This window comes from Adiantum capillus-veneris, chromosome 4, assembly GCF_014529385.1.
Source record: "Adiantum capillus-veneris isolate H3 chromosome 4, ASM1452938v2, whole genome shotgun sequence".
In the NCBI taxonomy this organism is placed as follows: Eukaryota; Viridiplantae; Streptophyta; class Polypodiopsida; order Polypodiales; family Pteridaceae; genus Adiantum; species Adiantum capillus-veneris.
In genome coordinates, this window is record NC_140934.1 from 156,952,245 (window position 1) to 156,965,101 (window position 12,857).

General features: G+C 43.3%; 1 protein-coding gene across 4 annotated transcripts in view; it reads left to right on the forward strand.

Moving 5' to 3' along the window:
- Positions 1-1,546: 1,546 nt before the first annotated feature.
- LOC147460200 (uncharacterized) overlaps positions 1,547-12,857 on the forward strand; it is a 30,978-nt gene continuing 19,667 nt past the window's right edge. For 2 of the 4 annotated variants that reach the window (XR_015187944.1, XM_086511291.1), the window contains exon 1: positions 1,547-1,708. Coding sequence is in view for 3 of the 4 variants with exons in the window: in XM_086511291.1 (XP_086367417.1) it covers positions 1,661-1,708 (48 nt within the window). In the remaining variant the exon portion in view is untranslated. The remainder of the gene's footprint in view (positions 1,709-12,857) is intronic. The other 2 variants (XM_086511289.1, XM_086511290.1) reach the window with 1 other exon arrangement.

Below are 12,857 nucleotides of genomic sequence, written 5' to 3' on the forward strand. Positions count from 1 at the left end.
GAGGAGAGAGAGAGAGAGAGAGAGAGAGAGAGAGAGAGAGAGAGAGAGAGAGAGAGAGAGAGAGAGAGAGAGAGAGAGAGAGAGAGAGAATCTCTCTGTTGTCGAGAAAAGAAGAGAAAGAGAGAGAGATTCTCTCTGCATCATAATAAGAGAGGGAGCCTAGAGGGCTTCTGCCTTGTGTGCAAATTTAGAGAGAGAGAGATAGATAGATAGATAGATAGATAGAGAGAGAGAGAGAGAGAGAGAGAGAGAGAGAGAGAGAGAGAGAGAGAGAGAGAGAGAGAGAGAGAGAGAGAGAGAGAGAGGGAACCTCTTTGCTTCAGATCGAGAGAAGGAGAGAGAGGACTTGGGTGAGAATTGAGTCGAGAGAGAGAGTCTCTGTAGGAATGAGAGACAAGGGCTAGGGCCACCCATGATGCTACATTGATTTCCAACACTTCATCATTAGATATGGAAAGCCCGATCAGACTTTGGAGGCAACTGATCCTCAGAGTGTCATAAATTATGATTCTGTTTGTCGTTTGGTGATTGGTCAGATTGCTAATGACATGGGAAGCTAGTGTGGTTAGTGTTATAATCATCATTGGACACTACCTTGGTATCTGTCTTAAGGGATAATATTCCACCTTTAGGCTCGATGTAGACTGCTCGCCCAAGTAGAGAAACTCTGAGCGGAAGTCCTGCGTGACGAAAGGCAATTGGAGGGGGAAAAAAGCATGTTTTTCAGACCTACCACAAAATGGGCGGCCCCTTATCCTCGGACATACACAAGGATGTGCACCTTTTCAGCGCCAAACGTGGCAATATCTTGAACCTGTGACCCCACGCATGAAAGACAAGGGCTCTAGCCATGAGCCCGAATCCTATTGGCTGTTGCTTAAGCGCCAAAATATATTTTTGTCCTCGTCCGTCTCTTGTGCGAGCCACACTTGACTGGAAAGGCTAAAAGATAGCTTGGGCTCGACGGTAGTTTGAACCACCCTTAGACAGTTACACCAACTTAGATAAGGAGGCCTATAAAGTTTTCATTTTGTGAAATCCTTGTCTCGGTGGCACCTCACTCGACTTTTCACCTCCCAAATTTTATATTCTTGAAGGGAAAATTACCAAAATACCCCTCTAATTTGAGGAAATTCCCAAAATACCCTTGTATCTATTTTGGTTGGATTGTTCAAGATTTTCTAATCTTCATTCGTATTTGACAATTGAGATCCGTTTTTGAGTGCTCAGCATGTAATTTGTCACCAGTTACCATCGAAAAAAAGGCAATTATGTTTCAAAATAATGAAGCAATTCATCTCCAAAGCCTACGTAACCAACTCAAATTGTAGTTTTAGCATCTTGTACGATAGGCAATCACTCTTCTTGTGAAGATCTACAAACAAATTTATTTTTCGAGAAATTTACTCTCACAACCAGGAGTATTTTGAAAATTTGAAGGGCATTTTGGGAATTTATGACAGCATATTGGGGGTATTTTGGGAATTTCCTCAAATTAGAGGGGTATTTTGGTAATTTTCCCATTCTTGAACGACCTGTCGAATTTTCAACATGAAAATTTACATGTTACATTGTAGCGAACACTCCTTAGAGGAAGAGAAGGTCGATCTGTGTTCACAATGACGTAATTACGTCCGAGGCTGCAGCGATATTTGCGTCCATGGCGGCCCCTGCTCTCTCAACGCCTTTCCAGCCTTACGTCTATCAGGTAAGCATCCTTCTGAATGTTACCAGTGTGGATTGTGCTTTGATCAAATCGTACACAACAGCATAGTTGCATCTTCTCCTGAGACCACATACTACACTCACATTGCGTAGATGGCTTTCAATGATTTAATGAGGTGCTTGCAATCCATACTGTCTTGTTTGCCTAATTTGTTCGAAAATTTGAGAAGTTTGATCCAACGAGCTCATTTTCCTCACTCCAGTCTCTGCTGCAGCATGCTAACCTCCTTTATGAACTTGTTGGTGTTTTCTTTGCAAGTTTGTCTTGCTAAAACAGGCCTCAGTGATGAAACCTCAAAAATTGTGCATCTCCTAGCGTTGTAGGGTTTCAAAGTGTTGGAAACTAATGGCAATTTGGCGGTGTGGGGTCTGCAATTAAAGAGCCACCTCTATGAATTCATTTTCTTTTTCCAGTTTCGCCAACACCTTCCTTTAGTTTGGTCTTGTAGCTTTTAGCATGCCTACGTGATCTGTCAAAGACTTTTTCTATATAGTGTGCAACATATTTAACAGTCAGTTGATTAAATGGCATTTTCATTTGGTGTAGTCTAATAGTAAACTTAGACAATGCATCCAAATCATCCCAATCATTCTCAGACATAGACTTAGGCTTTAATAACTTTCCAAGCAAAGGGATTTGTCACAACTGTGATGACGTGGCACAACTCCGCGGACCAAAGGGACCACTTAAACCCTGGCTGGACTTTCAGTGAAAAGAAAAGCCCAAAGTTTGTGTGCTGTAAAATGTGCCACATTTTGAGAGCTACCACATGGCATTCGTATGCATAGCAGTACGAAAAGATTTGGGGTGCTTTTCGCGCTTAGCGTTCGGGGCACCTATTTTTAGCATGTTATGCTTTTGGTGTCACGTGACACATCCAACCCTATGTGTCCGTGGACAAGCTACAACATAACAGGGTTCTGTCGGTCCAGTCGGTCTAGAGTAGAAGTGATCTGGCACTTTTGTGAGTCTATTCATAGACCGTGCATGCCCAGTCACTTAGTGTAGATGCATATCCTTTGGTTGCACACAACATGATCATCAGTATTCCCATCAGAATCCATCAGATCCCATCAGGAGAATTTTTCAGTGCATTTAGCCTATTTTACCTATTTTTGACATTTTTTACTTATTATTTTTAAGTGACTTTTGTTGGAAAGTAGGCAGGGCAATTTTGCTAAGTTTGTATATAAGCAAACCTAGACTAGCACTCTTTGAGGCAACTTCTCAACAAGACCCTTGGTGGATTTCCTTCAAGCAAGAAGACCATCGCCATCAGACCCTTGCCCCTAGCGTTTTTCTCATCAGCAGATCCTCGCCAGAAGCAAGCTCAGACATAGTGTTTTTGCATCAGCATCCTCGCCAGCAGAACCCAACAAGCCAGCGTTTTTGAAGACCTTCATCAGCGTTTTTTGGAAACACTTCAGCCTAGCATTTTTGGATCCCAGCATATGCAGATTTGCAGCGTTTTTCAGCCACAGCAATGCAGAGATTTGCAGCAGTAGAAGACCTTCAAGATCAGCCCCTAAGAAGGTAGCAGATTCGGCCCGGAAAGACCATCAGTTTTCAGCCTTAAGAAACCTTAGTTTTCAGCCCTAAACCTGCAGATTTTCAGCGTCAAAGACCCACAGAAACAGCCCCCCAAAATCAGTGTTTTGGACTAGTCGCAGATTTCAGCCCATAGCGTTTTTGGACAGCAGATAAAAGATTGCAGATTTCAGCTCTTAGGTCGGCCTCGTCATCACCGTCGTCATCGTCGACATAGCCTAGACTTACATCAGTCTCATGCATATCGTCTGTACCAATTTGTGCAATCATAAGTAGACCACTCTCGTCGACGAGAGGGGGGCCTTCAGAGGAGGGTTTTACAACGTCTCTGGTGTCATATCTCTCTTCTCTCTCTATCTCTCAGTCTCATACACTTGCACGCACAGTGTCCATTCACTTTGTTTGTGATCATAGCATTCTCTCAAGAACGGAAGGCTCTACCTTCCATAAGAACAAAAGGAACCTTGAGCACAGTTCGGAGCGCTCATCTTGAGCAAATCGCAAACATTCATTCCGCTGCACCTAACATTGGTATCAGAGCTTTGACAGTGTTCTTTATCACTCAAGGAAAGAACCACAAGAATCACAATAATTTTTTTTGCTTGTTGAGGTCGCACGAACCCAAGTTCACTTGGGTGTGTCGATTCCTAATCGTGTTTCTGAAGAGTGATAGGAATCCCAAGAAAGAAGGGCTTGTCCAGCCTCCCCTTGTGCCTCTTTTCACTCATTGAGAGCGGACCGTGCACTTAGTGGCCGGCCAATCAACATGAGGTGGGAAAAAGTAACCTTGGTGTGATCGCAAGGCCGCCAAGGGGTGCACCCGCGGAAAAGAGTAGAACTCGGGTGCAAGGTACGACCAATACGTACATACGGTACGAATCCGGACGGACGTTCCGTACACAACATATTGTGTACGTACAGATCGTACCGTACGTGCATCATTTAATTTTTTTTTTTTTTGGGATTTTTTCAGCCGTTTGTATTCGCTTGAGGCCCATATATTCATTGTCTTGTGACTGTCCAGTTGTCTTAACTCATAATTGTCTTGCTCTTTTGATGTCATGACTCATGATAGCAGTCTATAAGTGATGAGTCTAATAGGTAAACAGGTACACCGTACAAGTTCAAACTTCATTGCCCGCTGCAAGCGCATATCGCACGTTAGGTATGCGATCTTGAGTCTCTAGCTGTTGTATATAGAATTTAGACATAATCAAAGTTGTATTGACCAATTTGATAGCTTTGTCTCTGAAACTGATAGTCATTTTTGTGGTTTCTATTCTTTTTTACCAATGCAACGTATTTTTCCGTACATAAAAAATTTACCCATACGGGACTATGTACAGTACGTACTTCCACGTACTGTACAACACGTATGGTTCCACCTTGCTCGGGTGAAGAGAAGATCCTTCTCAAACACAGATTGCAAGCGAAAGAAAACCTCAAGAACCTCAAGAACCAAGACCCCCAAGAACCCAAGTTTCTCGTGAACTCAAGAACCCAAGACCCTCAAGAACCCAAGTTCCTCGTGAGCTTAAGAACCCAAGACCGCAAGAAACCACAAGAACCCACGACTTCAGAATGGTCATCACTCGAAGCGGAATGGATACTTCGCTTGGAGGTGATGAGCATGAGAGGCGAAGAAGACTTTTCCCCACCAGGAGGTTTTTCCGACCCTCTCTCTTCCCCATCTACAAGGATTGCACTAGCTCCTATGAAGGAGTTGCCGCAGTTATTTATGGACAGGAAGTTAGAACACGAAGAAAGAAGGGCAGCCATAGATCGTGACTATGAATAAAGATGGGCAGCCATAGATCGTGAATACGATGCAAGAATGGAAGCCATAGACCGTCAGTACGACTTGGAAGAAAAAGAAAGTCAAGCCAAATTTGATCGCGAGAACAAAGCAAGACAAGCAGAATTTGATCGCGCGAACAAAGCCATCAAAGAAAAGAGCGACCAACACATGAAAGAGTTCTTGCGACTTTTTTCTCAAGTTCAAGCAAAGATGCAAGAGATTCGGGAAAAGGAGACTTTCTCTGTCTCTTCTTCTCCAAAGCAAGACACACATGATTTGAATGACAATGATTTGCATAATGATTTGAATGACAATGATTTGCATGATGATTTGAATGACAATGATGAGCATGATGATTTGCATGATCAAGGTGTGATTTCTCACAAGCATGATGATTTGCATGATCAAGATGTGATTTCTCACGAGCATGATGAGTTGCATGAAGATGATGTGATTGTTCATAAGGATGATGTGTTAGTGGATGCTTTTTCTAGCGAAGCTAACCTCGTTGTAGATTCGATCAATCATGAAGAACCGATCTTGGCTTTCAAGTCGAGGTCCAAAGAACCCCGTCGATCATTCAGGAAGAACCGATCTTGGCTCTCGAGCTTAGGTCCAAAGAACCCTTGCAGGAAGTATTATGTGTTCGCATGATTGATACGCACGCATTGTTCGAGTGTTTCATTCATGATTGTTTCCTCTATTTTAGTCATCGTCTTTATGTGATCCGTTTTCCTAGGCATGACATATTGTACGTTGAGCACGTTTCACTCATGAATGAGCACGAATGTATGCGGATTGTTTATGAAAAGCTGAAAAGTATGCATTCAAGGAAGTCACACTCCATGTCTCTTCCTTGGCATGACATAGTTGTAGAAAGAGCACATGAATCTGAAGCAATCAACTGTGGCAATTCACAACGGAAATGCCCATGCTTGGTGCTCATACCTTCATGTGCTCTTTCTACAAATGTGTTGTGCCAAGGAAGAGACATGGAATGTGACTTCCTTGAATGCATACGTTTTAGCTTTTCATGAACAATCTACATACATCCGTGCTCATTCATGAGTGAAACGTGCTCAACGTACAATATGTCTTGCCTAGGAAAAGGGATCACATAAAGACGCTGACTAAAATACAGGAAACGATCATGAATGAAACACTCGAACAATGCGTGCGTATCAATCATGCGAACACATAATACTTCCTGTGAGGGTTCTTTGGACCTAGGCTCGAGAGCCAAGACCGATTCTTCGTCGGGATCTATCGAATCTCCTTGTGGGGGCTCTATGGACCTATGCTCGAGAGCCAAGATCGGTTCTTCCTGAGGGGGTTCTTTGGACCTCGACTCGAAAGCCAAGATCGGTTCTTCGTGATTGGTCGAATCTACAACGAGGTTAGCTTCGCTAGAAAAAGCATTCACTAACTCATCCTTCTTGTGAACAATCACATCATCTTCATGCAACTCATCATGCTTGTGAGAAATCACATCTTGATCATGCAAATCATCATGCTTGTCATTGTCATTCAACTCATCATGCAAATTATGTGTGTCTTGCTTTGGAGAAGAAGAGATTGAGAGAGTCTCCTTCTCCTGAATCCGTTCAATCTTGTCGTGCATATTAGCAATGAGAGATGGAGAATGAACAATGTCCTCTCTACGAATGACAATGGGAGAATCACTTTTGGCATGGAGAGTGAGTGTTAGCCTCCCAATCAATGAGAGGGTTAAGATCACGAAACCATCAAATGCCCAAAATCATATCATATCCTGAGAGAGGAGAGACAACAAATCTTCTAGTGAAGGCAGCTTGTTGAATTGCAAACAACACACCAAGACACTCTTGCGTGATGAGAGAGTCCATACCGGGAACAAGGCCAGAAACCTCGAGGGAGATTTCTGACTAACTTCTAGGCAGACTCTCTCAACAAGAGGGACTGATCACATCATGCATACTACCTGGGTCAAACAATATGACAAAACGCTGCCCCGACACCTGACCATAACATTTAATGAGAGAATCATCAATGGGAGGGTGTGAGGATTCTAGGTGCTAATCCTTAATTAGGTACTTAAACTCATGATGAAGACTAAAGAAACTGAACTCAACTCAAAGAGAGACTTAGAAGACTCTGTATTTGATTGATTGTGTGATACAAGGGCTCCTTATATAGGAGACGAATAGACATAAATGAAAAGACACGTCTCTTGGTGAAGAGACTTAGAAGACTCTGTATTTGATTGATTGATTGTGTGATACAAGGGCTCCTTATATAGGAGACGAATAGACATAAATGAAAAGACACGTCTCTTGGTGAAGAGACATGACTTTAGACGTAAAGAGACATCCTTTCGACGAAAAGCTGCAACCATTGGGCGAAGAGTCGCACCCGTAGAGCGAAGGGGTGTGACCAATCGTCGAAGGAGTGTGGCTTTTGGCGAATAAGCACGTCCTTTGGGTGAAGAGGTGTGACCATCCAAGCGTAGGGGTCCTCCTTGGCATGGCACTTCGCTTATCTGCAACTAGGAGTAGATGTATTGCTGTTAACATAGTCACAATCGTGACATTCCCTCCCATTTAAAATGAGAGCCCATGTCAAAGAAATGACTTCTGATGTTGATAGAACTCTGGAAAAGCATTGAATCTTCGAAAATCTTCAATCTTTGAGTTATCTAAAACCTTTGTCTTGAACCTTTGCTTCTTGCGAAACCTTTTTGCTTTGACTGCTAAGTCCCATATCATTGCATTATTCAAAGACTTTTTAGAGGAATCTGGCTTAATCAGGTTGACTGCAACAAGAGGTTGATCTTCAAAATCTTTCGTGTGATGTAAGCCTTCTGGTTGAAAATCTTCCACTAACTGTGAAATATTTGGGGAAGAGGAAATCTTCTCAAGGTACTCTTCAGAAGGGGTAACTTCAACTTTATGAATCACTGGAGAGGATTTTGGCTTGAGAGTGTAATCATCTTCCAATAATGAATCCCAAAATTCTTCAGAATCATCTTCTGGAACTGTAACTTCATGACTTGTAATTGGCATATCATCATCCAGTAAAGAATCAAAGAAAGCATAGTCGTCTTCAGACTCTGAATTTGCAACTATATCTTTATCTTTGTCTTCATCAATTGATTCAGGAGAAGTTAATGAATTCAAAAATTCATCAATAATAATATCTGCATCTGTATCGGAAATCATATTCTCTTCATAATCCACTGTATCATGTCGCTTGACTAGTACACGTGAGGCTTGAATCACTCTTTCCGCATGAGAAAGCGCGTGTAAAGTCGATTCACGTCCATCTTTGAACAAATTGATAGTATGTCCTCGAAAGCTAATTACTGGATCGTATTGGAATAACCAATGTTGACCAAGAATCATGTCGTAGTAAGATAAAGACATGACTTCGAAATCCAATTGATCTGCATAAGTTTGAATCTCAAACTGCAACTGTCGAACTGTCTGATCACAAGTCAAAATTGATCCATCTGCTAATTCCACATCATATAAGTGAGATGTCTTCTGAGTTGGTAAGCCAAGCTGTTGAACTATCTGAGTGCTGACGAAATTATTCGAGCATCCGCTTTCGACCAAAATATTGATGGAGCGACCATTGAGTGTTCCAAGAAGGCTCAAAATTTGCTTTGAGAGAGGCTCCAAAATTGACAAATTGCACTGAGCATGCTTCATAAGAATAGTCGTATCCTCTGAGACACGAATCGTATTGACCAGAAATTTTCCTTTATCCTTAGCAAAGTCTGGTGGTTCAAAATTCGATGATGTTTTCGCGCTGGAATTTCTTTTCGAATTAGACGGATTTGGTCTCTTTGGACATTGATACCATCTATGGTCACCACTGCAAATTGTACATAATCCTTCCTTCTTTGAAGTCGAAGATCCATTTGACGAAGAGCCTTGTTGAGGATTGGAATGCCGATCTTGAGGAAAATCACATTCTTTACCACGATCAAGTGGAGGAGCATGTGAAGAAGATCTGCTTTGAGATTGTCAATCTTGAGAATAGAACCTTGAAGTTGAATAAGGTTGCGTTGCTTGCCGTCTGAACTGAGACTGATGTTGCTGACTTTGGCTATAGTTGTCTCTGCGATCGCGCTGTGAAAAGCGAGCGCTCTTTGAAGATCTGTTACCAGGGAGAAAATTCCGTGTAGGGCGTCGATTATCGCCAAGGCGCTCCATATAGGCAATTGCAGCATCCAAGGTGGTAGGGTTGTATTTGTGCACATCATCCTTCAGGTTGGGTTCGAGTCCGTCGATAAAGCTGTGAAGTTTATCAGAGGAACTAAGGGTCTCTATCTCCAGAGTTAGCCTTTGGAACTCTGTGATGTACGCGGCCAAGAAACCTGTCTGGCTCAAGCGGCGAAGAGAGGACCGGGCATGAAAATCCGCATTGGCAGGTTCTAACGCCTTGCGAATAGCACGCCGGAATTTATCCCAAGAAGGTGTGTTTACCATCAGCAACCTGTCGTTGCCACCAAAGAAATGTTGTGTCCTTGAGCAGAGAACTAGCAAGTGCAACTTTTTTACTCTCGATCAAATCTGTGTTTGATAAGTAAACCTCCATTTTGAACAGCCATTGGTCCAACACGCACTTGTCGCGGCGACCATTGTACGGTTTCGGCAATTTAACATCAAGCTTCTTCTTGTGTGCAACATTAAAATTTTTATAAAGTAATTGAAGTTCGCGATTGTCTACCTCTTCAGTTGGATCTGGTTCGTTTGGTTCCTCCACTGAAGCTTCATAAGAATGTGTTGAAGATGCTGCATTAGTAGTTCGAGAAATAGCAGGTCGACTTCGAGAAGTGTTTTCCGTGTGCATCTCATCCAAGCGAGTGTGGAGTGATGCGAGGCTTATGGAAAGTGTGGCCATCTGCTCCTTAATAAGAGTAAGAGCATCGTCAGACTGACTACCTCCATCCTGAGAATTCGGCATGGTTACGCCTTAAATGAACTCGAACAGGTGCAAGTTCTGGGTTGGGAATAGGTTTTGGGACGGGTGCTCCGTGAGCGGAAACTGTGTTTGCAATAAGTTGGTGCTTTGGAGTCGGGGAATCGGGAATAATTATCGCTGCCGGCTCTGAGTACGGAAATTTACCCGCAAAATTTTGTTGAGAAATCTCGTGTATTGGTTCGCGTCGCCATGTGTGCAATACGTCTTGCGCAGAGGTGCACACAGAGCAGAGCAAGGGAGAGGCAGCATAGGTTTTTCTATTTTTTTAATGTAGTCTCATGGGAGTTTTTTTATTTTTTAAATTTATAAGTGAATTCACATTGGCTTAAAAAATTTGGGTGTTTTCACATGGGTTTAAAAATTTGGATCTTGGGCGACCAACTTAAATCTCTTGACTAAAGGGCTTTAATAATCCGAAAATTGACTTGCTGCCATAGTAAATTACCCAGCGTAAAAAGAGAGGCCAGCCAGCGCGTGGAAATAAAACCCAGATCGCTGGTCTTTTTACTCATGCAAGGGGTGCGCCAGAGAAGGGGCAGCGCCAGTGTGAAAGGGCACGTGTGAAGGGCTGCCCACGCAAGGGGTGAGCATGTGAAGAGTTGGCTCCAAGGGGTACACTGCTGCATATGCCAAAGGGTGTAGTATTTCACTTCCAAGAGGTGCAAAGCTCTGTGATGAAAAGGTGCAGCCACCAACAAAAGCTTGGCTGCTGAATTTCAGCAGTGGTGCGGAAGGGTGCCTGCCAGCGAAAGGTTTCAAGTAGCGTAATAATCAGCCAGGCCAGCGTTTCAGCGTGCCGCTTGGAGAGGTGCCCCTTGGTGATGTGCTCTACTGCTCGGGAAAAGGTGCGGCGAAAATGCACAACACTCCATGTACCGGCTGTACACACGAGCCTTCGGGTATACGCCGTGCACAATTCTCCGGGTACGCAACACATACTCTGGGTACGCCACACACTCACACACACTGCTGTCCCGTTCTGTTTATGCTGCTTTTATATGCGTAGAATTAAATCAGTTACCTCAAAACATCGGCAAAGAAGTTGAATTCCATCTTTCTTCTGCTTCCATACAACTCCGGGAAAAAGGGGGGAGGGGGAAGAGGGTAGCGACGAGGGTGAGGGGCTCACAACCTTTGGGTCCTGGGAAATTTTTTTTCTCTGATACCACTGTGAGGATTCTAGGTGCTAATCCTTAATTAAGTACTTAAACTCATGATTAAGACTAAAGAAACTGAACTCAACTCAAAGAAAGACTTAGAAGACTCTGTGCTTGATTGATTGATTGTGTGATACAAGGGCTCCTTATATAAGAGACGAATAGACAAATGAAAAGACACGTCTCTTAGTGAAGAGACATGACTTTAGACGTAAAGACACATCCTTTCGGTGAAGAGCTGCAACCATTGGGCGAAGAGTCGCACCCGTAGAGCGAAGGGGTGTGACCAGTCGTCGAAGGAGTGTGGCTTTTGGCGAATAGGCACGTCCTTTGGGTGAAGAGGTGTGACCATCCAAGCGCAGGGGTCCTCCTTGGCATGGCACTTCGCGTATCTGCAACTAGGAGTAGATGTATTGCTGTTAACATAGTCACAATCGTGATAGAGGGTCAAGAGAAACTTGGGGCACACTCGTGTTATCATTAATTGCATTGACAGAGGAAGTGGGTTCTGTGGATTCTTTAGATTCATTCGACTCAAGCTTAGGACATGTTCTTTTTATGTGACCCTTAATGTGACAATGAAAACAACGACCTTTCTTAGAATAAGTGCTTTGCTCTTCCGACATGATGTGTCCTTCTACAATTCCTTGTGCTACCTTTTCTTTGGAGTAAGCTTAGGTTTAGCAATTGTGTTAGTCTTACCCTTAGATTCATTGGAAGAATTCTTTTCTGAGAGACTGTTGGAAGATTGGTTAGAAGAATTACCATTCTTACCATTCTTACCGTTCTGAGGGTTCTGAGAAGTCTGCGAGGTACTCGTGGAAGTCTTGTTCTCCTTAGGCTTTTCCTTGTTGTGCTTCATCTCTTGTGCGAGAGCAATCGCTACTGCCTTGTTGAGATTGATTGGATCGAGCACTTCGACATCGTACTTGATATACTCATCCAATCCATAAAGGAATGCCTCTTTGCGTTCATCATCCGACTTGCGTAATTGGGTACCTAGCTTCAAAACACGATTAGAAAAGTACATAACCAGCATATCATTTTGCTTGAGAGCGCGCCAATCATCCTTTAATTGTGCGAGGTACTGAGGTGGCATAAACCGCGCCTTGAGCTTGTCTTGGAAATCAGCCCAATTGAAGGAAAGGGGCGTGAATTCGTCGGCTTCCTCTAGGTGCACGGCTAACTGTGCTTCTTGCCATGCGTGGTACCAATTGATGGCATCACCGGCAAGGTACATGGCTGCCGTCAAAACTTTGCTATTTCCTGTCTTCTTAGTTGTCGCAAAATAAGCATTAAATTGATGCAACCAAGAATGAATAACCATAGCATCCATCTTACCATCATACTTACTGAAAGTCAACTTCTCTTTGACTAGATGGTTGGAATCCGCATTGTGGCTTGCGCCACTTGAGGAACTCCCATGATCTTTGGCTGGTTCGGACTTCGAGGCAAGTATTTGTCGAACCAATTCTTGAGTGCGTAGTTCTCTTTGAGCCTCACGCTCGACCTCCAAGGCCACTCTTTGAGCTTCACGCTCGGCCTTTCTTTCTGCTTTTCTTTCGTTTCGTTCATCGCGCTCGCGTTCTAAAGCAATGCGATTTGCTTCTTGTTGTGCCAATGCAATTCGATTCGCTTCTTGTTGTTGGGCCATCATTTT